Source organism: Zygosaccharomyces rouxii (genome assembly GCF_000026365.1).
Source record: "Zygosaccharomyces rouxii strain CBS732 chromosome E complete sequence".
In the NCBI taxonomy this organism is placed as follows: Eukaryota; Fungi; Ascomycota; class Saccharomycetes; order Saccharomycetales; family Saccharomycetaceae; genus Zygosaccharomyces; species Zygosaccharomyces rouxii.
The window spans coordinates 597278-623248 of record NC_012994.1 but is presented as its reverse complement, the minus strand read 5'-3'; the positions used below and the strand labels follow the sequence as shown (position 1 = coordinate 623248).

Sequence of the window (25971 nt, the reverse complement as noted above, 5' to 3'; positions counted from 1 at the left end):
TCGTTACAGTGATATTTAAGAATAAAGGGAGATCCTTCTGATAACCTTCCAGTCCCAATAGCGTCTTCATTCCCTTTAAATACCCTTCCTCTTTCTTTGACGCTCTCTCACTAGAAACAAATTTTTTTGTTCTTTAACCTTCTAGAAAAAAAAAGATTAACGCGCGGGTAACTGGAGAAGAAAAAAGAATAGTCTAGTAATCAATAGTTAATAACAAGAATGAGTAAAACGATCGAGTAATCCAAATTGAATTCGACTAGAAAATTCTCGTCGGTTTACAGTTCTAGCTTATACTTAGCAAGGACAACAACTGCGCTGCTTGCTCAGATACTAGCTGGTCGTCGTCTTTTTCCCGTGTATAATCAAGCAGAGTCTTTAGTCTTGAACTGTCATATTGCGGAGGAAACAACGATACGCCAGCATTCTCGTCGCTGTTATACATCAGATCGTGTATTAGGTGCAAGGCGGCTCTGCGAACGACGAATCCGCTCTTGGTCTTTGTCTCCATCTGGAGGACACCAAAGGAACAATCTAGCATATCTCCGATACGATCTTGAATACCACGGGCGTTTACCTGGGCGCTAATACCTAGGATAGACATTGCTGACATACGAAGCCTGTCATCGATTTCGCCACGCCTTCTTACGTTTGTAATACATGCATCGATAATCTTGTTGGCTTGTATTCCTTGGAACAATTGATTTTCCTGTTGAATATACTGGATGAACACTTCACCTATTTTTAAGGCATCATCCAGTTTGCGTATGGAACTGTAACAGTCCACTAAAGTGTCTATACACGTCTTGTCGTATTGACATAGAGAACTCAAACCCTTGATTGCGTTTAGATATACGTAGGGGTCTTGGTTCTTCAGATACTGGAGGTGTAATTGGGTTGCCCTTGCCGCCGAGATTACCTTGGAATGTTTCTGTACTAATTTATTCAATTGTGTGAGTCCCAAAACTTGCATAGGTGCCAATGAATCGTTCAGATTGTTAAGCGCTTCTTCCAGTGCCTCATAATCGTTAGCGTCGTTGGAAGCATCAGGAGAAGTTTGTCCCGGTTTATATTCGAGCATCCTTAGCAGATCCTTATGTAAAGCCGAATTTCCTCTCTTTTGTAATTTATTATCGATGCTTTGGAGAAGTGGTTTGGCATCCGCCAGTTGTTTCGGAGGCATGGAAAGAACGCTTTCGAGTATTTGAATGATAAGGGAAAGAGAATCAGGCTGTTGTGCTTCTCTTTCCTCTTCATCGTCTGAATCTTTATCATCTGAATCTTGTTGCATTAATGGTTCTGAAGAAGTAAAGTCTATCAACTCATCAATCAGTTTTAGTATATCCTGCGGTTTCTTTAAAATATCTGTGGAGAATTCCCTGTGTAATTTTTCCAAAGCCTTTAGATCCAATAGCACAAGTGCATTGGATTCAACTTCTTTTAAAGAATTGTCGTTATGCTGCTCAGTTTTTACCCATCTGTTCAAGACGGCTAAAAACACATCTTTTACCATATTTTCGTTGTTAACCATTTTCAGGAGTTGAATGAAAAGATCGATTGATTCATCAATGCCGGCAAATAGTTCATTGGCTTTAGTTAAAGGATTATCACCCTTTTCCTGTTTCAAGTTTAAATCAGGTAAATTGTCCCGTAAGGTGATGTATGCCAATTGGGTTTCAAAATCGATTTGATAACCCCATTGTTCATGTTGGTAATTTAAAAGGTTCATGCTCAGGTATATTAATGCTTCGCTATCCTTGAATAAACAAACAAATGTTTTCAAAATCGTTAAAATGACTTCATAGTATGGTCCGTGTTGTTTGCCTAATGGATTGATCTTTTGATATTTCTTCAAAAAAAGGACATAAATCCATAGGTTCAAATAAAACTGCCTTTTATCCACACTTTGTACTAATGCTGAGATTAATTCGTTGGAAGAATTCTTCGTTAATGAAATGATTACGTTCACCACATCGTTGAGTTCTTTAGCGCTGTGCTCTTGAAGAGGTTCGTTGAATATCACTTGATAAATTCTACGGAAAAGAAAATCGTTGATGATTCTCGAGTTTTTAAAGAATAATGCAGTTACCACACTGTTTAGACAATTAACCACAATTGGCCTGTTTACCATCGATAATCCATCAAATATCTGAGGAAAAAGGCGTGAGAAATACTCTACACTGTTGATCGTTTTGGGTTTGGCCACTATGATTTGAGTAACCCTATTCATCTTCTCTATATCTAACTGTTCGTCCTCCCTAGCGCCTACTACAAAATCTATCAGACTCAATACACCGTTTTCTCGTCTTACCGCTAACGTGCTCAATAGGCTGAGGATCTTAGCTTTAGCCACAGCATTACCCAATTCTTGTACTAAAAAATTGTACATCGCAAACAACTCATAAGTCTGTTGCACATTTTCCATTTGTCGCAGCACTTCTTCATAATGGGCCTTGTTGGGCTCTTCGGTGCACAGAGTAAGGATTCCCAAATATGTGTATGTGTAAAGTGGACCCTTTAAAACAATCGACCTAATATAATCGTTAGGCTTCATTTCTTTGACCAGAATGTTAGATATCTTTTCAACGACCAATTTCAAAGTGCTTAAGTTGTGTGATCTAGGTATATCCTTTGATTTCTGCGATGCCGGTTGCAAACTTGGAGGTATATTGGCCATTATGCCATGTGCAACAATAAGCTGAATAAGTTCCTCCACGTACCTCATATCATGTAGCGATATAGGAAGCATATTGCTGTTTTCAGTTTGTAATCTCACTTGCTCATCAATAACTAAATCATGTAACTCTTGGAAATGATTCAGCAGCAACGTAACTAAATTAGTGTTATCATTTTTCAAATCCCCCTTTTTGGACAAAACTTGACTATCAAACTTTTTGAAGAACTCATCTAACGGTGTAGATCTGGTAAATTGTGGTTTTTTCAATATATCGCTAACCGTGCTCATCGCTTATACTAACATAAAAACCCTTTACAACTACAACAGTGAAAAGAAGTCTTTTGGGTACGATGAATCTACGTATCAATGGTTGAATCCCCAACAAATTGCTAGAGTTGTTCTAAGTTCCCTATGTAAAGGAAAGCTTTAATCAATTCATTAGGGAAGAGCTTGACAGTTTACAATCGGCAGTATCAGCGTCACTCCGAACGTTGTGAAAAATTTTGAGATGAGATGAGCTGAGATGTGATGGGGTGGGACAGGATGACTACTAAACTGTGCTAAGTAAATGATTGATATCAAGCTCTGACCGATTCCTATTTCCCATTGCTTACCATGTCACTTCATACCGATCCACTAGAGCAAGAAGACCAAGATGCTATTGTTTTGGATGCTAGATCTGGAGATTTAGAATCATTGAAAGAGATTTTCAGTACTTTAATTCATCCCAAGCTCATCACCACATGCCAAGATGCGGAAACACACGTAACGCCATTACATATGGCGGCAGCCAATGGGCACGTTGAAGTGGTTAAATACATTATCCAATTGGTTAAAGAGAATGCACCAGAACAATTGTCAAGCTTTGTCAATAGACAAAACGACACAGGAAATACTGCCTTGCATTGGGCTTCTTTAAATGGTAATTTAGAGGTGGTTAAAATTCTATGTGAGGAATTCGAGTCAGATCCCTTCATCAAAAATACGTTTGGTCATGATTGTTTCTTCGAAGCAGAAAATAACGGTAGAGAAGAGCTAGAAGATTTCTTTTTGAAGAAATATGATATAGCTCCAGCAAATAAGGAATCTGAAGACGGCAAAGTGGGAATTAAAGAAGGTACCGAAATTGAGCAAGTGACAAGAGAAGCTGAATTGGCGGCACAGCAAAAGCAACAGGAGAAAGACAACGAAACGGAAACATTGGCACAGGATACAAAGAAGTTGGATATCCGCGATTCTACTTAGAGAATTCATTTCTCAACCCACCTGTACAATAACATTTAGCATTATATACTGTAGTAATTTTCAGTCACATGACCACAGAGCAGTGTTACCCCGTCATGATCAGTAGGTCATTAAAGACGAAATCGGAGATGAAAAAATTTTTGAGCGTCCATAGAAAAGAAGAATTAAGTGATGAAGTCAGTTGTGTTGGTTTAACTAGCTGAACAAAGGCCGATTGGTACAGTTAGAGCGGTAATACCAGTGCATTATGTCTTCTGATTTAGCCACTGACCTAGGGTTTGACCCTTCCTTGAAGAAGAAGAAGAAGAGTAAGAAGGTTGCACCAGAAAATTTAGAAGTAGAGGATAAAGAAACTGAAAAATCGAGCAGTAATTCCACCGGTGAAGATGACCTATTTTCTGGTTTGAAGAAGAAGAAGAAGAAGTCAAAGTCTCCTGCTGCGGAACCTAGTGAATCCGTAGATGAAATATCAGAAGCACTTGGTGAATTGAAATTAAAGAAAAAGAAGAAGTCGAAGGAGGCAGAATTAGATGATTTTGAAAAACAGCTGGCAAGTGCAGGTGTTAACGTCGATGGTGGTAACACTCAAGAATCCACTCCTGTATTGGAATCTAGTGTTCAACAAGATGTTGGTCTATCTTATCCAGGTTTGCTATCCAGATTTTTCGATATATTGAGAACCAATAACCCAGAGTTGGCAGGTGACAAATCTGGACCTAAATTCAGAATTCCACCACCTGTATGTTTGCGTGATGGTAAGAAGACTATTTTTTCCAATATTCAGGATATTTCAGAGAAATTGCAAAGATCTCCTGAACATTTAATCCAATATCTTTTCGCAGAATTGGGTACTTCAGGTTCCGTGGATGGTCAAAAGCGTCTAGTCATTAAGGGTAAATTCCAACCTAAACAAATGGAAAATGTTTTAAGACGTTACATTCTGGAATATGTTACCTGTAAAACCTGTAAAAGTATTAACACAGAACTTAAGAAAGAACAATCAAACAGATTGTTCTTCTTGGTTTGTAAAAGTTGTGGATCTACCAGATCCGTTTCATCAATCAAAACTGGGTTCCAAGCTCATATCGGGAGAAGAAAAAGGATGTGAACCAGCGGTGGTTCTTAGCACTATTCAAAGAGAAGCAGCACATAGTAATGATATATATATAAAGAGAAATGTACTTTATACTTCTACTTCTAGTAGTACCCTTTTTCCAGTATATATAGTTAAATTCTTAATAAAGAAAATCCCTAAGATAATTTATGCGTGTTCTGCATGCTCGAAGATCTTTAAGAATGCTGGACACCAGTTGAGAACACTAACATCAGACGACATCCAGGCCCTCAAGGTGTTGGAAGCCTTAGTCCTATCAGTATTGGCTTCGAGGAAAAATCTCGTCATGACAGCTCTAGTAGAATCATTTTCTAATGAACTTACCAAATTGTTATCCACTTTTCTTCTATAAAATTCGAATTCATTGGTTACCAGCTTCGATTTTAAACCGTAGAGTTCATTGACTCTATGCAAAATTTCCTCTTTATTTAAAGAAGCATTGGATGTCTTTTCTTGGTTTTTCGCTATTTCGTGAGGCTTTCTATGCAGAATTGGTGGTGGTGCCGTTGTTGTGTCTGTCGTACTCGTAGAGTGGGTAGAAGGACTATTATTCGCACTGAGATGGTCTGATATCACTCTATGTTGTTTTCTCCTGGCGGACGGCCTTTGAGGCATAAACAGGAAAGAAGGACAGTCGTTATAACCGGGGACCTCGGTTTCTGCACAATTTTGATAACTCTTGGCAACGGTCATCTCGATAATTAATAGTGTTTTTCAGAGGTGGACAGCAGAGATGGAAGTGTAAGAGCTGATCGCATTCCCAAATAAAATGCTAGCTCCGACTCTAGACACACCCTTAGAGCTTGATCTAAGCCAAAAATAGTCTATTATTTATGTGTATGCCAACACATCATCAATCTGGACCAACGTGTCCGTTTTTGGAGTTCGCGTCAGAGTCCGAATAGAATTTCAAAACCATCAACAAACCAGCCCCAACAACTCAGAGCAAGCTACTACTTTCGAACTTTTCATTCAAGATTCTTGTAGTTCTTGTAGCAGTGTCAGTAATTCGTTTATGTCAGGTCTTGCGGCGGGATTCACTTGTAGACATTTTGTAATCAATTTCAGCAGTCCCTCTGAGTAACGATCTTGCGATGGGAAACTGAAATTACCCGTACCAATGGCATACTTCAGCGAAGCACCACTGATTTGTTCTTCACGTTCAAAGGGGGAGATGCCAAATAGCATGAAGTAACAGGTACAGCCCAATGACCAAATATCCACTTTAGTATCGACACTACGATTTAAAGTAATATGTAGTAGTTCTGGTGCTGTATATGCTACAGTACAGTGATCAGAAACCCATGCTTGTAATTCTGTCAATTGCATGCCTGTGTTAATAGACAAATCTGCTTTAGAACATGAGCCTAGATTGGAAATTACAGGTAACCCATCTGAAGAGAATAGAATGTTTGAAGGTTTAATGTCGCGATGTGCATAGAAGTTAGAATTTATAGTATTAGCAGACGACAGGATGTCTAGCTCTAGTGGTGTATCTTCTAGAAGGAACGCAGCCTCGTCGCTGTAGGACATTGAAACTGCATCATGTTCCTGTTGTTGTTCTGCATCTTGAGATCTGGCTGATGGATCATGTAGACATCTCAGCCCTCTAGCTATTCCAATTACTATTCGAATGCATTCAGCTTCAGATATGAATGTTCCATTTAGCAAATTACGACTTGTGGAATCTTGCAATGAACCCAGTGGGAAATACGGGAGTAGGATATAAACCGTCTTGGATCCATCACGTTGTTGGGCCACTTGAGAATCCACTAGATGAATGATGTAGGGGCTTTGAAACCTCTTATAATTATCCACTTCTTTCATAGCACCTGAGATGCTTTCAATGTTGCCAAAGGGACATCTTATCCTCTTGAGCGCGTAAAGATTAGTACGTGGAGTGGAGCTTGCAGTGACACTTCCAATTTGCTGCACTAGATATATGAATGAGAAATTACTTTCTCCTAGTAATTTCTTTATCGAATACCGCCTTCCATTGATCGAGAGGTACGACTCAGAGTAGTCACAGCAGCAGCAACAGGTACCGCAAATGAATTTTAACAATTGTCTGAAACTGTCCATTACTCATGAAAAGGATATATTGCACGTTACACTTAGTAGCACACTTCGAATTTCGTTTTTCTCTTGCAGTCTATCTAGTTTGGTCTACCATTTGTATGTATGTAGCTAAGCTTTTCAACAGGCCTCGGACCTTAAACATCCACAGGAAGACCCCTGGACGCCTGGACGTATTGATGAAGGGCAACCTTAAAGAAGTACATAGATACTGATCACAATGATCCGCTCGATATCATTGTGGAAATCATTCCTTTAAATATAATTCTTCGAAACTACTTGTAGGTTTTGAGCATGTGGTAGTGTATGCTCTGAGCACGTGATAGTTAGGCATTGAAAAGTTTCAAACCTTCAATCTTAAACTCATCACACTTAAAGATCACTACCGACAAGGATGTCCATTCAAACTAGCAACCCTGATGAGTCTTTAAAGTCATTGTCGCTTATTGCGGCACACTCTCACATCACTGGTTTGGGTTTAGATGAACACCTACAACCAAGAGAGTCTAGTGAAGGTATGGTGGGCCAACTGCAAGCAAGAAGAGCAGCAGGTATCATTTTAAAGATGGTACAAAATGGAACCATCGCCGGTAGAGCTATCTTAGTTGCAGGTCCACCATCCACAGGTAAAACTGCGATGGCTATGGGTCTCTCGCAATCTTTAGGTAAAGATGTACCATTTACTGCTATTGCAGGTTCAGAGATCTTTTCATTAGAATTATCCAAGACTGAAGTATTGACACAGGCATTTAGAAAATGCATTGGTGTTAAGATTAAGGAGGAGACTGAATTAATCGAAGGTGAAGTGGTAGAAATTCAAATTGATAGATCTATCACCGGTGGACACAAACAAGGTAAATTGACCATTAAGACAACTGACATGGAAACGATTTATGAATTAGGTTCAAAGATGATCGATGGATTGACCAAGGAAAAAGTCTTGGCCGGTGATGTGATCTCTATCGATAAGGCCAGTGGTAAAATCTCTAAGTTGGGTAGATCTTTTGCCCGTTCAAGAGACTACGATGCTATGGGAGCCGATACAAGATTTGTACAATGCCCCGAAGGTGAATTGCAAAAGCGTAAAACTGTGGTACACACGGTTTCACTACATGAGATTGATGTCATTAACTCCAGAAGTCAAGGATTTTTAGCGCTTTTCACTGGTGACACTGGTGAAATTCGTTCAGAAGTTCGTGAACAGATTAATACAAAGGTTGCTGAGTGGAAGGAAGAAGGTAAGGCAGAAATCGTACCAGGTGTCCTTTTCATCGATGAAGTACACATGTTGGATATCGAGTGCTTTTCCTTTATTAACAGAGCTCTTGAAGATGAATTTGCTCCTATTATTATGATGGCAACCAATAAGGGAATTTCGAAGACAAGAGGTACCAACTATAAATCGCCGCATGGACTACCAGTTGATCTATTGGATAGATCAATTATCATCACAACTAAAAACTATAATGAACAAGATATAAAGATAATTTTGTCGATTAGAGCTCAGGAAGAAGAAGTGGAATTGACTAACGAGGCGCTTGATCTTTTAACTAAGATTGGTGGTGAAACTAGTCTTCGTTACAGTAGTAATCTAATTTCAGTTTCACAACAATTATCTCTAAAGCGTAAGGCAACACAAGTTGATGTTAACGATGTGCAGAGATCCTATTTGTTATTCTTGGATGCATCCCGTTCAGTGAAATACGTTCAGGAGAATAACTCTCAATACATCGATGATCAAGGTAACGTTGGTGATCCAATGGATACTACTGAATAATAATTATAATAATTTTACATAAGAAAAGAAAAGAAGATAGTGTAATTCATTTTCCTGAACCTCTTGTGTTTAGAATTAGTGCAACAATCATACCGTAAAGTCCTAAAACTTCTGAAAAGATGAGGATAAGGATAATCCCGACGAATAAACGAGGTTGGTGCATCGATTTACGTACACCAACATCACCAACAATACCAATAGCATAACCACTGCTCAAACACGCAAACCCAACGCATAATCCTGCACTCAGATGAAGCACACCGTTGAAAAGTGAGTATTCTTCACCTGGTGATAACCCACCAGCAATTAAGACCGCAACGACAAGCCCGTAAATGGCTAAGATACCACTCATGACAACAGGAATTAAGGATTTCATAATCAATTCTGGTTTAAATGTACCAATACCACTGATACCAATCCCTGATTTAGACGTACCAATGGCCGCACCTAAACACGACAAAACCATAGCGCTGGCACATCCTGCAAATCCTAGAAATGGAGAGTACAATGGTGCGTATTCTGACATCTTGTGCTTCTTTTTCTATACCTTCTTCAACACTGTTCTCCTTTATAATGGTTTGTCGAATTAAAGAAAAAGATCATTCTTGACCGTAGCGCGTTAACTGATGAGAATACCAAACTCAACTGTATCAAGAATAATAAGAATTACGGAATATGTCGAAGATACAAGTCAGTTCAGATCAGTTAAGATCCATCTACGGACAGCTATATGACGTTTTACAGGAGAAGGCTTCCTTACATCTACCAGAACTCGACGATCCGGTGTCGAGAGAGGTAAATCTACAATTGCAACTGTTCCTGACAAATGTAATGGAAATGGCATTCAACAGTTTAAAAATTGATGGACCACCTGCCAATGACATTCTAAATTCCAGATGTGAACCATTCGATCTAGAACTCAATGAAAGGGTGAGAAAATCCTACGAGACCTGGGAAGAAGAAACCGTTAAAGTGGCAAACCTGAAAAGAGCGGCTCAAGAGACTATAAATAACGTCTGGATGGAGAATCAAATGGATTACCTACGAGAATTAGATTCAAAGATAGATGCAGAGCCCGCTACAGATACTTCCGATAATGCTTCTTATGCCCTCGAACAGTACCCCATCGACACTCAATTGTACACAGACTCACTGGAATCGTTATCGAAAACACAATCGAAGCTGCCGCATATGAGAAACCAACTACAAAAGCTACAGCTGCTGCTTCAACATTTGCAAGATGAAGGCAGTGTAGGCTAAGAGTTGGAATGAAATGAGAATGCAATAGGCGTCATCGCCTCTTAAGAGAGGATCATTGGTATCGTTCTTGTAAGTGTCTTCTACGTTATTCTATCAGAACTAAACTAGACCGTTAAGCTAGACGCGTACAATACACAAGCAAGGAAGAGCGTCTTATACAATATTATCCGTCATGAAATTACGATCAAGGTGATGGCAGAACTGGGGCTGTCTAACAATTAATCCGTTCAATTGAGACTTCTAATGCCGGTTTACTTACTTGGTAAATACTACTCAAAGGGGTCTCATCGGTTCATCTACTCGTACTTGTCCCACACCCAAACGAGTGAATTCTTCCTACAGTTTGTGTTTTTCTCTTTTCGTCTTTGGGTATTTTTTTCCCTTCAGCAGGACTTTTGCTGGTAAAAAAAAATATTGTTTTAAGAAAACGTTACATTTGACAAACGAGAACAACTAATAACTACAAGAACAAGTACAAGAACAAGTACTAGTGCAAGCACAACTGTGGTAACAGTAGGATCAGGAATTTACAGGAGGGAGTCAGGAGTCTTTACAGAGAAATACTACGTGGTCTGACAAGAAACAAAGTAGTATTCATTGGATAGACTGATTAGATTCATTAATAATTTGGGACGAGGCGTAGAAGAGATACAAAGAGTGTATCAAAGATGAATTACAATCCATATGAGTCCGGTGTGGACGACTACGAGATGAGAAACACTGAGAACGTTTTTGACGATTCTGCAGCAGCATCAACACCGTATGGTCCTACGGGGGGTGAACCAAACCTTAATAGTAGTCCAGTTGATGTAGGTGGTGCTGGTGCTGGTGCTGGTGTTGGTGAAAACGATTTTGTAGATTTTATGGGTAAAATCAATCAGATTAACAGTGGGCTAGATACTTACGAGCAACTCATCAACAATGTTGATTCCTACCACAAGAGATTACTTGCTGAGGTCAATGAAGACCAGGAGATGCAGTTAAGACGTATGTTAGATGATATTGTTGCTCAAGCAGGAACCTTGCAGTATCAATTAAGAAATGAAATTAAAGATGTTCAAAGGGAAGGTTTAAGAGATGGTAGTAAACAGGCACAGGCTGAAAATTGTAGACAAAGGTTTTTGAAGGCAATTCAAGATTACCGTATTATTGAATCTAATTATAAGGAGGAAAACAAGGAACAAGCAATGAGACAATATATGGTGGTTCAGCCTGACGCAACACCAGATGAAGTGGAAAATGCAGTTAGTGATGTTGGTGGACAACAAATTTTCTCACAAGCACTTCTAAATGCTAACAGACGTGGTGAAGCAAAGACAGCGTTAGCCGAAGTTCAAGCAAGACATCAAGAATTGTTAAAATTGGAAAAGACAATGGCAGAATTGACCCAATTATTCAACGATATGGAAGAAATGGTTGTTGAACAACAAGAACAAGTTGATAATATTGACAAGAATGTGGACGATGCTCAAGAAGACGTGGAACAAGGTGTGGGTCATACGAATAAAGCTGTCACTAGTGCTCGTAGAGCAAGGAGAAACAAGTTGAGATGTTGGATCATCGTCTTCGTTATTATTATTATCATTCTGGTGGCCTCCATTGTTCCGGCAGTTGTTGCTACTCAAACTTAATCAAACTCAAAAAATTAATAATAATAATAATAGTAATAGTAATAAAAAAGAAGAGGAAAGTAAGAACTTACTATTGCAATCGTATCCTCGGCTTTTTTTTTTTTATTAAAAAAAACTGCCCTTTAACAAGATCGAGATGTAGTATAACAAAATTACAAATAACAAAATACGTGTCTAATTGAATTAAACTGAATCTAAGATGAGATGTCCCCCAAAGATTTTAGTCCAACTTCGTCAATTATAATTTTTCCAATAACGGAGTACGAAGTCGGGTGGAAATTGGGAGTAAACAAGAGTTCTTTAATCTACCAAGATCAAGTTTTCAGGACCATAAAGTTGACTATTCAATCGCAATTGATCAGCCATGGTATTGAAGGCATTTTGTTGATCTTGGTTCTTGATTGTTTTTGTAAGGAAGAGGAATAACGAATATGTGAAAAGTGCCGGAATGCCAGCTATTTAAATACGAAAAAAATGCTACTTTCGAGATGTCGAGAAAAACATTTTCAGGCCGGGTAACGCTTCCTTCAAACAACAGCAGCTAAAATAATTGTTGGCTATTTTGTTTCTACTAAATAGAGTATGATAGTCGGTATGGGCTCACATTGATCAATTACAAAGCATGTGTATCCTGTAGTTTTATGTAATAATATTTGCGGGTTGGGCGGTACGCCTTTGTTGATAAAATTGTATGCACGGACGTTTTCTTAGATCGATTACCCGGCTTCTCAACATTTTTTTTTTCGGCGGTTGTTGGGCAGCATGCCGCCAAATATAAAACGTTTTATCGCAACACCGCGGATACGAACTTCTTTCCCTTCTTACCATAACAACAGGGACAAGAAATAACCAAAGGTAATATAATAATGGTTATGAAACCTGAAACTGAGCAAGAGTTAGCTCATATCTTGCTAACTGAATTGTTAGCTTATCAATTCGCCTCTCCTGTGAGATGGATTGAGACTCAAGATGTCTTCTTGAAGGATCTGAACTCTGAACGTGTTGTTGAAATTGGTCCATCACCAACTCTATCTGGTATGGCTCAAAGAACTATGAAGAACAAATATGAGTCCTATGATGCCGCCTTGTCATTACATAGACAAGTTTTATGTTATGCAAAGGACGCAAGGGAAATTAGTTATACCCCAGATCCAGCTGAATTAGAGGCCAAGGAAAGAGCTGTTGCTGAAGCTGCTGGTGGCGAAGCTGCTCCTGCTCCTGCTGCTACTCCTGCTCCTTCTGCTGCTCCATCTGCCGCTCCTGCTGCCGCTCCTGCTGCCGCCGCTCCTGCTGCTGCTCCTGCTGCTCCTGCTGCTGGTCCAGTGGCAGAATTGCCAGATGAAGCCGTTAAGGCAGGTCTATTGTTACGTGTCTTGGTGGCTCATAAATTGAAGAAACCAATGGATTCTATCCCCATGTCAAAGACCATTAAAGATTTGGTTGGTGGTAAATCTACTGTTCAAAACGAAATTTTGGGTGATTTGGGTAAAGAATTCAGCGCTACACCTGAAAAAGCTGAGGAAACACCATTGGAAGAATTGGCTGAAACTTTCCAAGAAACTTTCTCTGGTAGCTTGGGTAAACAATCATCATCCTTGATTTCAAGACTTATTTCATCAAAGATGCCTGGTGGATTTACCACTACTGTGGCAAGAAAGTATTTGCAAACTCGTTGGGGTTTGGCTAGTGGTAGACAAGACTCTGTTTTGTTAGTCGCTTTGACCAATGAGCCTGCATCTCGTCTTGGTGCTGAACCTGATGCAAAGGCATTCTTAGACTCTATGGCTCAAAAATACGCTTCCATTGCAGGTGTAGACTTGTCTGCTGCTTCAGCTGGTGGTAGCTCCGGTGCTGCCGGTGGTGCTGCCGGTGCCGGTGGTGCTACTATCGATGCTGCCGCTTTTGAAGAATTGAACAAAGATCAAAGAATCTTGGCTCGTCAACAATTGCAGGTGTTGGCTCGTTACTTGAAGATGGATCTAAATGTTGGTGAGAGAAAATTCTTGAAAGAAAAGGATACCATTGCAGACTTGCAAGCCCAATTGGATTTCATTACTAATGAGTTGGGTGAATATTTCATCAGCGGTATTTCAACTTCATTCTCTAGAAAGAAGGCTAGAGCTTTTGACTCCTCTTGGAATTGGGCTAAGCAATCCTTATTATCTCTATACTTTGAAATTGTTCACGGTGTTTTGAAAAATGTCGATAGAGAAGTTGTCAGTGAAGCTTTAAACATCATGAACAGATCTAATGAGACTTTGATTAAGTTCATGGAATACCACGTCTCTCATACGGATGCTTCAAGAGGTGAAAACTACAAATTGGTCAAAGACTTGGGAGAACAATTGATTCAAAACTGTAAGCAAGTGATTGACATGGATCCTGTTTACAGAGACATTTCTAAACCAACTGGTCCTAAGACTGTTATCGATAAGAACGGTAACATCAGATATTCCGAAGAACCAAAGGAAAAGGTTAGAAAGTTCTCTGAATACGTACAGGAAATGGCTCTTGGTGGTAAATTATCCAAACAATCTCATTCCACCATCGAAGAAGATTTGACTCGTGTTTACAAGGCCATTAGCGCTCAAGCTGCTGAGCACGATATTTCTGGTACTACTGCACAAGAATTCGAGAAGGTTTATGGTGACTTGATGCAATTCTTGCAAAACTCTAAGGAAATTGATGCTTCTCAAACCACCAGATTGGCTGGTGTGGTTGATGATTCTCTTGATAAAGATTCTACCAAGGAAGTGGCTTCCTTGCCAACCAAATCTAAGATTTCTAAAAGTGTTTCTGCTTCAATTCCAAGAGAAACTATTCCTTTCCTACACTTAAGGAAGAAGGGTTCTAATGGTGAATGGCAATATGACCGTCAATTATCTTCCCTCTTTTTGGACGGTTTGGAAAAGGCTGCCATCAATGGTGTCACTTTTAAGGACAGTTATGTTTTGATTACCGGTGCTGGTAAGGGTTCCATTGGTGCTGAAGTATTGCAAGGTTTGTTACAAGGTGGTGCTAAGGTCATTGTCACTACTTCTCGTTTCTCTAAACCTGTTACTGATTTCTATCAAGCGGTCTACGCTAAATATGGTGCTAAGAATTCTACTTTGGTCGTGGTTCCATTCAATCAAGGTTCTAAACAAGATGTGCAACAATTAGTCGAGTACATCTACGATGATGAGAAGAACGGCGGTTTAGGTTGGGATTTGGATGCTATCATTCCATTTGCTGCCATCCCAGAAAATGGTATTGAATTAGAAAATATTGACTCTAAATCCGAATTCGCACACAGAATTATGATGACGAACCTGATGAGAATCATGGGTCAAGTTAAGATTCAAAAATCTGAAAGAGGCGTTGAAACTAGACCAGCTCAAGTTATTTTGCCTATGTCTCCTAACCATGGTACTTTCGGTGGTGACGGTTTGTACTCTGAATCTAAATTGTCTCTAGAGACATTGTTCAACAGATGGCACTCTGAATCCTGGGGTAACCAGATGACAGTTTGTGGTGCCATTATCGGTTGGACAAGAGGTACCGGTCTAATGAGTGCCAACAACATCATTGCTGAAGGTATTGAAAAGGCTGGTGTTCGTACTTTCTCTCAAAAGGAAATGGCTTTCAACTTGTTGGGTCTATTGACTCCTGAAGTGGTTGAATTGTGCCAAAAATCACCAGTGATGGCCGATTTGAACGGTAGCTTGCAATTCTTGCCAAGCTTGAAAGAATTTACCAACAAATTGCGTTCTGATTTGATTGAAACTTCTGAAATCAGAAAGGCCGTCTCCATTGAAACCGCCTTGGAACACAAGGTGGTTAACGGTGATAATGCCGATGCTGCACATGCCAAGGTGGAAGTTCAACCAAAGGCTAACATTCAATTGAACTTCCCAGCTTTGAAACCTTATGAAGAGGTCAAGAAATTCTCCACTCAGGAATTGGAAGGTCTTTTAGATTTGGAAAGAGTTATCGTTGTTACCGGTTTCTCTGAAGTTAGTCCATGGGGTTCAGCCAGAACCAGATGGGAAATGGAAGCATATGGTCAATTCTCCTTGGAAGGTTGTGTTGAAATGGCTTGGATCATGGGTTACATTAAATACCATAACGGTAACTTGAAGGGCCGTCCATACACCGGTTGGGTTGACGCTAAGACCAATGAACCAGTGGACGATAAGGATATCAAGTCCAAGTATGAATCCAATATTCTAGAACATGCTGGTATTAGATTGATTGAACCAGAATTGTTTAGAGGTTACAACCCAGAAAAGAAGCAAATGATCCAAGAAGTTGTTGTTGAAGAAGACTTGGAACCATTTGAGACTTCTAAGGAAACCGCTGAACAATTCAAGTACGAACACGGTGACAAGGTCGACATCTTTGAAATCCCTGAATCTGGTGAATACACTGTTAAAATTTTAAAGGGTGCTACTTTGTATATTCCAAAGGCCCTAAAATTCGACCGTTTGGTCGCTGGTCAAATCCCTACCGGTTGGGATGCTAGAACTTACGGTGTGCCAGAAGATATCATATCTCAAGTGGACCCTATTACTTTATTCGTGTTGGTTTCTACCGTGGAGGCATTTATCTCCTCTGGTATTACTGATCCATACGAAATGTACAAGTATGTGCACGTCTCTGAAGTTGGTAACTGTTCTGGTTCTGGTATGGGTGGTGTCTCTGCTCTACGTGGTATGTTCAAGGACCGTTACAAGGACCAACCTGTACAAAACGATATTTTGCAAGAATCTTTCATCAATACCATGTCGGCTTGGGTTAACATGTTGTTGATCTCTTCTTCCGGTCCTATCAAGACTCCTGTCGGTGCATGTGCTACCGCAGTGGAATCTGTTGATATTGGTGTGGAAACCATTTTGTCTGGTAAGGCTAAGATCTGTGTTGTTGGTGGTTACGATGACTTCCAAGAAGAAGGTTCTTACGAATTTGGTAACATGAAGGCTACTTCTGACACTTTGGATGAATTCGAACATGGTCGTACCCCAAGTGAAATGTCTAGACCTACAACCACTACCCGTAACGGTTTCATGGAAGCCCAAGGTTGTGGTTTGCAAGTCATCATGAATGCTGATTTGGCTTTGAAGATGGGTGTTCCTATCTATGGTATTGTTGGTTTGACTGCTACTGCTACCGACAAGATCGGTAGATCTGTTCCTGCACCAGGTAAGGGTATCTTGACTACTGCTAGAGAGCACCACGGTGAATTGAAATTCCCAAGCCCATTGTTGAACATCAAATACAGAAAGCGCCAATTGGTTAACCGCCAAAAGCAAATCAAGGAATGGGTCGAAAATGAATTGGAATTGTTGGGTATTGAATCCGAAGGTGTTCCAACTGAATTGAGACAAGTCTTCTATGCTGAACGTACTGAGGAAATCAAACGTGAAGCTTCTAAACAATTGAAGAGTGCACAAGCACAATGGGGTAACGAGTTCTACAAGAGTGACCCACGTATTGCACCAATCAGAGGTGCTTTGGCCACTTATGGTCTAACCGTTGACGACTTGGGAGTTGCCTCTTTCCACGGTACTTCCACTAAGGCTAATGATAAGAACGAATCTGCTACTATCAATGAAATGATGAAACACTTAGGTAGATCTGAAGGTAACCCAGTGATGGGTGTGTTCCAGAAATACTTGACTGGTCATCCAAAGGGTGCTGCCGGTGCTTGGATGTTGAATGGTGCCATCCAGATTTTGAACAGTGGTATTGTCCCTGGTAACCGTAATGCCGATAACGTTGATAAACTTTTGGAACAATACGAATACGTTTTGTACCCATCTATGTCTCTAAAGACCAACGGTATTAAGGCTGTTTCTGTGACTTCTTTCGGTTTTGGTCAAAAGGGTGCTCAGGCTATTGTCATCCATCCAGACTACTTGTATGCCGCTATTGACCAAGCTACATACGAAGATTACAAGTTAAAGGTTGTTTCTAGAGAAAAGGCTGCTTACAAGTTCTTCCACAATGGTATGATCCACAACAAGTTGTTTGTCGGTAAAGACAATCCTCCATACGCTGACGAATTGGAACAATCTGTTTACTTGGATCCATTGGCAAGAGTCTCTGAAAACAAACAGAGTGGTTCATTGGAATACGAAGCTAGCGCTTTGCAACAGAAAGATAGTTACATCACTGCAAACAACAGAAAGACAGCTACAATTGTTAGCCAATTGACCCAACAAACTGCAGCTGGTTCTAAGCAAGGTAGCGGTGTTGGTGTTGACGTTGAATTGATCAGCAGTGTTAATGCAGACAGCGAAACTTTTGTCGAACGTAATTTCACCGAAAGCGAAATTGCTTACTGTAAGGCTCAACCAAGTGCACAAAGTTCCTTTGCAGGTACTTGGTCAGCTAAGGAAGCTGTTTTCAAGTCTCTTGGTGTTAAATCTCAAGGTGGTGGTGCAAGCTTGAGAGATATTGAAATCGTCAGAGACAGCACCGGTGGTCCACAAGTGACTCTTCACGGTGAAGCCAAAAAGGCTGCTACTCAAGCCGGTGTCACTGGTGTTAAGGTCTCCATCTCTCACGACGACTTCCAATCCGTTGCCGTCGCTATCTCTGAGAAGAACTAATTAGAAATTTTTTGATATATTTTATGTAATAATCGTTTGTATCGAAAAGAAAGTTCTTTAGATTTCAAGAAACTTCCCGAACAATTGAACTCCGATGTTCACAGGTGAAATGGATTAACACAGAGGACTATTCGAGAAAGGTACGGATTATTCTGGCAGTCCAAGGATGAACAGTAGAATAAAACAATAGCTCAGCATTGATTTCATTGATTCTGATATAAAAGATGGGTACAGCTTCGATGTATTGGATGATGGACCGGTAAATCAGATATCCAACAAGGATAAGATAATCCAAACGGTATTGCAAACCACAGAATATAGAGAAGAGCCAGATAAAATGTTCAGTACACCATTTTTTGATTTTTTCGACAACATTAACAACGAAGTGGAGAACGTCCACAATATTTTGGGATATTCTAGAGACAGAGATTATCCTTCAAGACGTCAATTGACATCTGGTAGAGAGAATGACTCTGGCAAGATTCAAAAGAGACCTCATAGGAATAACAATCAACGTCTGTTGTCAACGAGGTTGAATAAGTGGTTTGATGACGATTGGTCGTTGTCTGATTTCGATTTAGGTCCCACCAACATAGTTCCACCGGTAGATCTATTTGACCATGAAGAAAATTACGAGGCTCGTATTACTATCCCTGGTGTGGATGATAGTAAGAATATTAATTTAGAGTACCATAAGGATGGCAATGAGATCGTCGTCAGTGGTGAAGTGCCTTCTACTGTCACAGAACACAATAGAGACAACGTTAAAGTTAAAGAAGTCGTATCAGGCCAATTTAAGCGTGTAATTACTCTACCAGAGAATCCTGGTGTCAACGCTGAAGAGATCAATGCAAATTACAAGAACGGTGTCTTGAGTCTACGCATACCCAAACTGAAGCAATCGAAAAAGGATAACGTTCGCAAAATTGAAGTGGCTGGAGACGAGTGATTCAAGAACTAGATATATAATAGTAATAGTAATGTAAATAGAATCGGTCTAAGTGAATTATGATAATTTGTTAAAAATTAACGTTTTGTCGGCAAAGTTAGTATGCTTGTCGTAACAGTGTGCGCAACCTACTTAAAGCACCAAGATGCAAAAAACATAAGATACCATCTGAAGGTAAAAAAAATACCCAGAAATTTTTGATATGTGGACATTATATACTGTGCAACTCCACAACTACTCAAAGTTTTCTTATCCCGCCAATTGTCCTAAAATTCTTGAAATTTCGAGAAACTTCCATAGAAACCTGGAATATCGTCGAAAAAACTCAGAAAAAACCCACAAAAATTCCTAATAATTTTTCAGCTATCTTCAAAGCTCTCTAACTACCAAAAACTCTCATTACTACTCTCTTTTTCAGCTTAATATTCGACGACACATTAACCTGTCGCGCCGTATGGAGCGATATTGTGCGATAACATGAGCAATAAAGCTCCCCTTTGTTGACGATTGCGAAAAACCATAACATTAAAGGTACATGGTTTCGAGAACTACATTATTAAAGAGAAACAACCCAAATACCCGAAGAAACTATTTATTAGAACGATTACAATACTACCAAGATGCAAACAGATTATATGACTATGAACAATTTTACAGTTGGCCGTAAAATGATGGATGGTCAACCACAGGGCCAAGCACAGCAGCAGATACCGGTAAGCCCACCACAGTTTAACTCACCACTACTTTCTGGTAGCAGTGGTAGTAGTGTTGAATCTGATACCCTAAGGTATAAAAGTGATATGTGCAAGTCTTTTGAAGATGACCTTTTCTATTGCCCTCGTTCATTGTTATCTGCTCAAGAGCAGGTAACCTGCGAAAGAATGGATATGTTTTTGGCTGAGCAGTTCAGAGAATATCAGCTACAAGCCCAAATTACTCTAAGTACAAGACCAAAATTCAACCCATATACATCTGAAAGTTTTAACCCAGGAACCCACGGCCAGTGATAAGGAATAAGGGCAGGCAAGGGCATTTGAGTTTAACGAAGGATATACGAATAAGATAAGGATTAAGATAACAACAAAGAAAAAAAAAAACATCAACGAATAAGTTAATAAAAATACTGGCATCTTTGGTTGGGTTCATATATATTTTGTATTATCAGGAATATGAATTATTGTTTTTACTATTACTATTACTATCTATTGCAGTTATGTATGCGATGCGACGTACTTCGCGATTTTCCATTATGGAATTAAGCCCAATGGTGAAGAGAAGTATCAATGGTTAGTCAATTTTAACCAGTATTCCTTAATAATAAGGATTATATGGCGCCATTAGCACTTCGAGAAGATGAGTCAGGACCAGAAACCAGTTCCTAAGAGGGCATTATCACTGGATGATCTTGTAAACCACGATGATGATGCTCATAAAGTGAGAAAAACGGCAGACGATTCAATTGTTGAGAATAATAGTGATGAGACAGATACTGATGATGGTGAAGGGAAAGGTGGTGGCGTTGATTTTAATACGGAGATGAATTTTGACTACGACAAACAGGAACAGTCAGGAAGGGATTCCAACGCTTCTTCATCTGTGAATACGATTTTCGATGAGAAGGCATCCTTACAGTCCAAAAAGAACAATATTAAACAGGATTTAAGAGTTTTAAACGAAATTGCAGCTACTTCCAAACCCAACAAATATAAGAACACACCAATCTGGGCACAAAAATGGAAACCAACAGTGAAGGCTTTACAAAGTATAGATACGAAAGATTTCAAAATTGACACTTCATTTTTAAGTATAATACCAGATGATGATTTGACTAAGTCGGTACAAGATTGGGTTTATGCAACGATTTTTTCCATCCCACCGGACTTGAGACCAATGGTCGAAATGGAATTAAAATACGGGGTTATAATAGATGCGAAATCACCAGATAGAATTAGCCCGCCCGTATCTACCCAAGCAATCTATACAGACGATGGTAGAATGACCCCAAATGTTGATCAAGCGGTGTTTGAAGAACTGAAGAAATATATTCATGGTGTAAGCGAATTAAATGAAAATAGCGGTAAATTTAGCGTTATTGAATCACAAACGACAGATTCGCTTTACAGAGTCGGTGTTGCTACACAACGACCCCGGTTTTTGAGAATGAGTACGGATTTGAAAACGGGTAGAGTCGCACAATTTATCGAAAAACGTAAAGTTAGTAGTTTACTCATTTTTTCACCCAAGGATTCATATGATATGAAATTATCAATTAATTTGGAAATTCCAGTACCTGAAAATGAACCACCTGAGAAGTATAAGGACCAAACTCCAATGAGTGCACGTACAAAGACAAGAGTCTCTTACATCCATAACGACTCCTGTACTAGAATTGACGTTACCGATGTGGAAAGATTAACAAAAGGTCCAAAGGGTAGAGACACTAGTAATAACACTTTTGAAGTAGAATTAGAAATTAACACCGCGGCATTGCTGAATTCGTTCGATAACATTGCAACGGACAGCAACATGTACGCTTCACTAATAAGGACTTTCCTCAATAATGGTACTTTGATTAGAAGGAAAATGTCGTCAATCTCATATGGTATCTTTGAAGGACAGAAGAAAGGTATGTAGAAAGACACAAAGATGTAAAATAAAAGAAAAAAAAAGATGCGTTGTATTATACAATTAACACTCCTTATCATCTCTATAGATGCGTAAGATGTATGCCATTCTTATAACAACCAAATCCTTGGCCATGTTAATACTATCACGAGCTAAATCCATTTTAGAACCATCAACCTCATGCCACGAAATGGCAACTTCTGAAATCGGTATTTTTTTCCTTAGCGCTAGCATAAGGATTTCAACATCAAATATCCAACCTTCAGTATGTAGATAGGGGAAAATGCTTTCAATTGCACTTCTATTAAACAGCTTAAAGCCGCATTGAGTATCTTTGATGGACCTAATACCAAATACAAATACCAAAGTATGCAATCCGTACATTAGCAAGTTACGAATGAACGATCTTTTAACCACGGCATCTGTGTTAACCATATGAGAACGAGATCCGATCGCGACTGCAGGTTTACCTTGAGGACCTTCCAATTGCTTTATACTTTCAATTAATTTGCTGACATCATTAAATTGACTAGCGCCATCCGCATCGGCGAAGAGCCCGTATTTGCCCCTGATGTGCAAAAGACCATGTCTAACGGCGCCACCTTTACCACGATTTTGACTCAGTTTAACGACTCTTAATTGACCCTCTTGCAGCTGGAAAACTTTTTCAGATAAGTTTAGACAGTATTCTGACGTGCCATCCTTGGAACCATCATCCACAATAATAATTTCCCACCTATGGGCCATTTCCTTCTGTAAGACCGCGATTGCATCTGCAAGCATATGTGATATTCGCTTAGTTTCATTGTAGCTAGGAACTACCACTGACAAGAGAATGTCTTCATCATTATTATCATTATTACTCTTATTCTTATTGCTATCTCCTCGACAAACGTTTGGCAATCTTTTTTTAACTAAACCACCTTTACCATCAATGGTTTGATATTCTAATTCTTCATCAAAGGGTAATCTTGGTGTATGAGAGAGTAGGTAGATGATTAAGTAACCTGATACAATTAGACCTATAGCAGCTGTAGTCAAAAATCCCTTGAGATCCACATTTTGCAATTGCTTGAAATCATTGAATGCCATAGTTAAAATTTATCAATGAGCTCAGTGCAGCAACATAACACAGACGCAGTTCTATCAAGTTAAAATGCAAACTTGACACTTTTCATTCAATGTTTGTAAAGCTTTGTTGTCCTTTTAGTGGGTTGAGATTCGAAGATGTTAGCCATCCAAGAAAAACCGCCGAGTCACGTGAGAAATTTTTCATAAAGAAATGCAGAATTTTAAATAATATTTATACAACGAATATTTTATCAATATTATCGTGGAATGCAATGCCATGGCCGGAAGGTTTACTCATTATTTTATGTTGTCGCTCGACTGATTTTGGTACTGTGTAGCCGGAGTATCGTTCATTTCATCTTGGTTCGATGGCCTCGAACCGTTGACGAACGATGAAAATAAATCGTTATTCTCATCATCATCATCAACTTGACTCGATGCTTCATCTTGATAGTTGAACATTGTCGTAGGAGAGGATGGAATTGTACGTTGCTTCTTATAGGAAGGTACCTTTTCGTCACAATCATCATCATCCGCGTAACTTCTCTTGGGAATTGGTGATGAGTTTTCTACCACTAGTTGAGATTTTTCACGTTTCTTTGGACGGTCCTCTTGTACTGGTGTGGAATAGCTGCCAACGATAGATGTCTGATCGTCATCAATTTCGTCGTCTTTGCTCTTGCTCTGCTTACTAGTGTCACTCCCAGCCCTGTTGTCCTTCTTACTGTCACCCGTTACGTTACCGCTACTACTGTGTTTTGGTCCTATTAGCGGTAGGCGCTTCAATTGTTCCTGGCATGTGATTAACTTAGCATGTGGTTGTTGGTTCAATTCCATCAAGGGCATGGATAAAGTATCGATGGGGGAAGTACGATCGATGTCACTAGTAACACCAATTTTATCACAGGGGTCCTCCTCGACATCAGCGACTTCCTCATCACCAATTGTCATAGTATTACCAGTATTTTGATCCCTGGGTGTTGTATTTTTCACTGGTTCACCATTATTAGCAGCCGGCACCAAAGAAGGTGAATTAAATGGATCAAAATTTTGAAACCAATCCATTTCACCAAGTTCTGAGAAATCTAGCAGGTCTAAATCTATGCCTCCCTGCGCTTCATCACTGTTCTCCACCGGTGGTGGTGGTGGGGGGAAATTTTCCTTATCATCATTTACTACTGGTAGCGTATCATCAGGACCAGCTAACATTTCTTGGACAACGTCGTTCAAAGAACCTGCATCAGTTCCCAATTTCTCGTGCTTCTTGGCTAATGATTTCGATTCATCGGATGGTGTAGGGATTGCCGCCATGGTATTACAACGACGGGCCTTGGGAGCCGCATGCGATTTCTTTGCATTAGGTGCTTTCTTCGATTGGTGCTGTTGCTGTTGCTGGGGTTTTTTCTTCTTATTGGCAAGTGATTCAAATCTACGGCTCACTGAAGTATCTAATTTTGTCCTTTGAACAGTATTATCCTGCTGTAGTGCACTCACTTGGTATGCTAATGGATTGTGAGGAGGTTCGTTCATCTGTTCCAATTCTGTCTTTCTATCAGCCAGGTAAATCTTACGAGCAATGGAATTCACTGAACCATTCGAGTCCTTGGTTTCCATATTCCAAATTGGTAGCGACTGGGTTCTTCCAGCCTTGGGTGCAGGCGTTGGATTTGTTGGTCTTTTCGTTGGCTTAGCAGGCCGTATAACTTTTGATGGAAAATTTGGCATTGACGGTACATTTTTCCTCGCATTTTTAGGATGAACAACTTTGATTAAGCTCAATTTTAATTCCAGAGTCTCAGGTATAACTGAATCAGTATCAGAACCATCTTTACTGGCATTACTGTAACTTTTCTTTAAAAGCGCTTGGAAATTGGAACAAACCCTACCGATCACTATGGTCGCATCGTCCTCCTCAATTTCTTCCTCAATTTGATGCTGTCTTCTATTATTCAATTTCTGCCGTATTTGAGACAACAGACCCAAACTGACCAATGGCTCATCAGCTTCGCATATATCCTTGTAGTAGAGATTGTAATCGAATCCCATTTTTGCCATGCTGCCATTGAGTAGCTCCGGCGAATTTAAATAAATTTCTTTCAAAACTAGTGATAAATCAACAGCTCCAATTCTTAATCCCATACCCATTTCACCATCGTTGGGGGAGTTGAGGTTCGGTATACTGGCTACACGTACCTGTTGTGGTGTCTTGGACCTGGCCAAATAAGTTCCACTGGACCCATTATCCAGTGTGTAGAGTATCTTTAATGTCATTTTAGATATATCTGCCATCCTGTCTAGCAGAACTTCTCAGTAAAAGATAGCAGTAATAGGGTGAAATTGAGCGTAGGGGAATAAATTTACAATTGAGAAGTTCGCCCAGGATACAAACGCTAACGCCCAAAGCCTTGCCCTTTTAAAGAATCCCATCAACAGGCCAATGCTTCTTGTCAATCTTCTTTTTAGGTTATTCCTACCAAGCTCATCTCTAATTCAAAAAAACGCGTCACGAAACAAATACGCGTTTACGCGTCACCTTCAGTTCTATTAGGCGTTTCGAGCAAAATTCAATCCAAGCGGACGTGATATTATCCTTTCACGTATGTTGGGCATCATATTACTCAATTGAGAATAGTAACGAACACCAGCATTCGCAAAAGCTTGAAGTGGCCACCTCTTAGGCGTACTAATTAATCTCGAAAGGGTACAGAGATTGGAGGGAATAGAGTTGCGACATGCAATGAAAACTAGCCAGCACAACTAGCTGCTATTCAGGGGAAGATCTACCGCTAGCGTCTAACAGTACTTAATAGTGTACAGCACCATCGCTTTTCACGGAGGGTTTGGCGGCTAACTTTTTTTTATGAGCGGCTGGAGGAAAAAACAAGTTGAACTTCTTCTTGCCACTCAGAAGAAAGAAACAAAAAAGGAGAAAACAAGTAAAGATGTTATCGTGAGC

General features: G+C 39.7%; 15 protein-coding genes across 15 annotated transcripts; 9 read left to right on the top strand and 6 right to left on the bottom strand.

Annotated features, from left to right (window-relative positions):
• Window positions 1-283: 283 nt before the first annotated feature.
• On the bottom strand, window positions 284-2962 carry RTP1 (Rtp1p; the record flags this gene model as incomplete). The annotated part of the gene is made up of 1 exon (XM_002499226.1): window positions 284-2962. One exon carries the CDS (start codon window positions 2960-2962, stop codon window positions 284-286), a length of 2679 nt encoding a protein of 892 aa, XP_002499271.1.
• Window positions 2963-3289: 327 nt separating this feature from the next.
• On the top strand, window positions 3290-3919 carry YAR1 (Yar1p; the record flags this gene model as incomplete). The annotated part of the gene is made up of 1 exon (XM_002499225.1): window positions 3290-3919. One exon carries the CDS (start codon window positions 3290-3292, stop codon window positions 3917-3919), a length of 630 nt encoding a protein of 209 aa, XP_002499270.1.
• Window positions 3920-4166: 247 nt separating this feature from the next.
• SUI3 (translation initiation factor eIF2 subunit beta) lies at window positions 4167-5027 on the top strand (the record flags this gene model as incomplete). The annotated part of the gene is made up of 1 exon (XM_002499224.1): window positions 4167-5027. One exon carries the CDS (start codon window positions 4167-4169, stop codon window positions 5025-5027), a length of 861 nt encoding a protein of 286 aa, XP_002499269.1.
• A 153-nt stretch (window positions 5028-5180) lies between these two features.
• ADD37 (Add37p) lies at window positions 5181-5726 on the bottom strand (the record flags this gene model as incomplete). Its single annotated transcript, XM_002499223.1, has 1 exon — window positions 5181-5726. One exon carries the CDS (start codon window positions 5724-5726, stop codon window positions 5181-5183), a length of 546 nt encoding a protein of 181 aa, XP_002499268.1.
• Window positions 5727-6005: 279 nt separating this feature from the next.
• ENV7 (putative serine/threonine protein kinase ENV7) lies at window positions 6006-7115 on the bottom strand (the record flags this gene model as incomplete). Its single annotated transcript, XM_002499222.1, has 1 exon — window positions 6006-7115. One exon carries the CDS (start codon window positions 7113-7115, stop codon window positions 6006-6008), a length of 1110 nt encoding a protein of 369 aa, XP_002499267.1.
• Window positions 7116-7503: 388 nt separating this feature from the next.
• On the top strand, window positions 7504-8886 carry RVB2 (RuvB family ATP-dependent DNA helicase reptin; the record flags this gene model as incomplete). The annotated part of the gene is made up of 1 exon (XM_002499221.1): window positions 7504-8886. One exon carries the CDS (start codon window positions 7504-7506, stop codon window positions 8884-8886), a length of 1383 nt encoding a protein of 460 aa, XP_002499266.1.
• A 46-nt stretch (window positions 8887-8932) lies between these two features.
• VMA11 (H(+)-transporting V0 sector ATPase subunit c') lies at window positions 8933-9412 on the bottom strand (the record flags this gene model as incomplete). Its single annotated transcript, XM_002499220.1, has 1 exon — window positions 8933-9412. One exon carries the CDS (start codon window positions 9410-9412, stop codon window positions 8933-8935), a length of 480 nt encoding a protein of 159 aa, XP_002499265.1.
• Window positions 9413-9561: 149 nt separating this feature from the next.
• Window positions 9562-10146, top strand: NSL1 (MIND complex subunit NSL1; the record flags this gene model as incomplete). The annotated part of the gene is made up of 1 exon (XM_002499219.1): window positions 9562-10146. One exon carries the CDS (start codon window positions 9562-9564, stop codon window positions 10144-10146), a length of 585 nt encoding a protein of 194 aa, XP_002499264.1.
• A 668-nt stretch (window positions 10147-10814) lies between these two features.
• On the top strand, window positions 10815-11777 carry SSO1 (syntaxin; the record flags this gene model as incomplete). The annotated part of the gene is made up of 1 exon (XM_002499218.1): window positions 10815-11777. One exon carries the CDS (start codon window positions 10815-10817, stop codon window positions 11775-11777), a length of 963 nt encoding a protein of 320 aa, XP_002499263.1.
• Window positions 11778-12643: 866 nt separating this feature from the next.
• FAS2 (trifunctional fatty acid synthase subunit FAS2) lies at window positions 12644-18370 on the top strand (the record flags this gene model as incomplete). The annotated part of the gene is made up of 1 exon (XM_002499217.1): window positions 12644-18370. The coding sequence occupies one exon, from the start codon at window positions 12644-12646 to the stop codon at window positions 18368-18370; it is 5727 nt and encodes a 1908-aa protein (XP_002499262.1).
• Window positions 18371-18707: 337 nt separating this feature from the next.
• On the top strand, window positions 18708-19319 carry ZYRO0E07744g (Hsp20/alpha crystallin family protein; the record flags this gene model as incomplete). The annotated part of the gene is made up of 1 exon (XM_002499216.1): window positions 18708-19319. The coding sequence occupies one exon, from the start codon at window positions 18708-18710 to the stop codon at window positions 19317-19319; it is 612 nt and encodes a 203-aa protein (XP_002499261.1).
• A 620-nt stretch (window positions 19320-19939) lies between these two features.
• Window positions 19940-20326, top strand: ZYRO0E07722g (uncharacterized protein; the record flags this gene model as incomplete). The annotated part of the gene is made up of 1 exon (XM_002499215.1): window positions 19940-20326. One exon carries the CDS (start codon window positions 19940-19942, stop codon window positions 20324-20326), a length of 387 nt encoding a protein of 128 aa, XP_002499260.1.
• A 346-nt stretch (window positions 20327-20672) lies between these two features.
• On the top strand, window positions 20673-21953 carry CET1 (polynucleotide 5'-phosphatase; the record flags this gene model as incomplete). The annotated part of the gene is made up of 1 exon (XM_002499214.1): window positions 20673-21953. The coding sequence occupies one exon, from the start codon at window positions 20673-20675 to the stop codon at window positions 21951-21953; it is 1281 nt and encodes a 426-aa protein (XP_002499259.1).
• A 54-nt stretch (window positions 21954-22007) lies between these two features.
• On the bottom strand, window positions 22008-23036 carry ALG5 (dolichyl-phosphate beta-glucosyltransferase; the record flags this gene model as incomplete). Its single annotated transcript, XM_002499213.1, has 1 exon — window positions 22008-23036. The coding sequence occupies one exon, from the start codon at window positions 23034-23036 to the stop codon at window positions 22008-22010; it is 1029 nt and encodes a 342-aa protein (XP_002499258.1).
• A 276-nt stretch (window positions 23037-23312) lies between these two features.
• On the bottom strand, window positions 23313-25304 carry SPT21 (Spt21p; the record flags this gene model as incomplete). Its single annotated transcript, XM_002499212.1, has 1 exon — window positions 23313-25304. One exon carries the CDS (start codon window positions 25302-25304, stop codon window positions 23313-23315), a length of 1992 nt encoding a protein of 663 aa, XP_002499257.1.
• Between the last annotated feature and the right edge of the window lie 667 nt (window positions 25305-25971).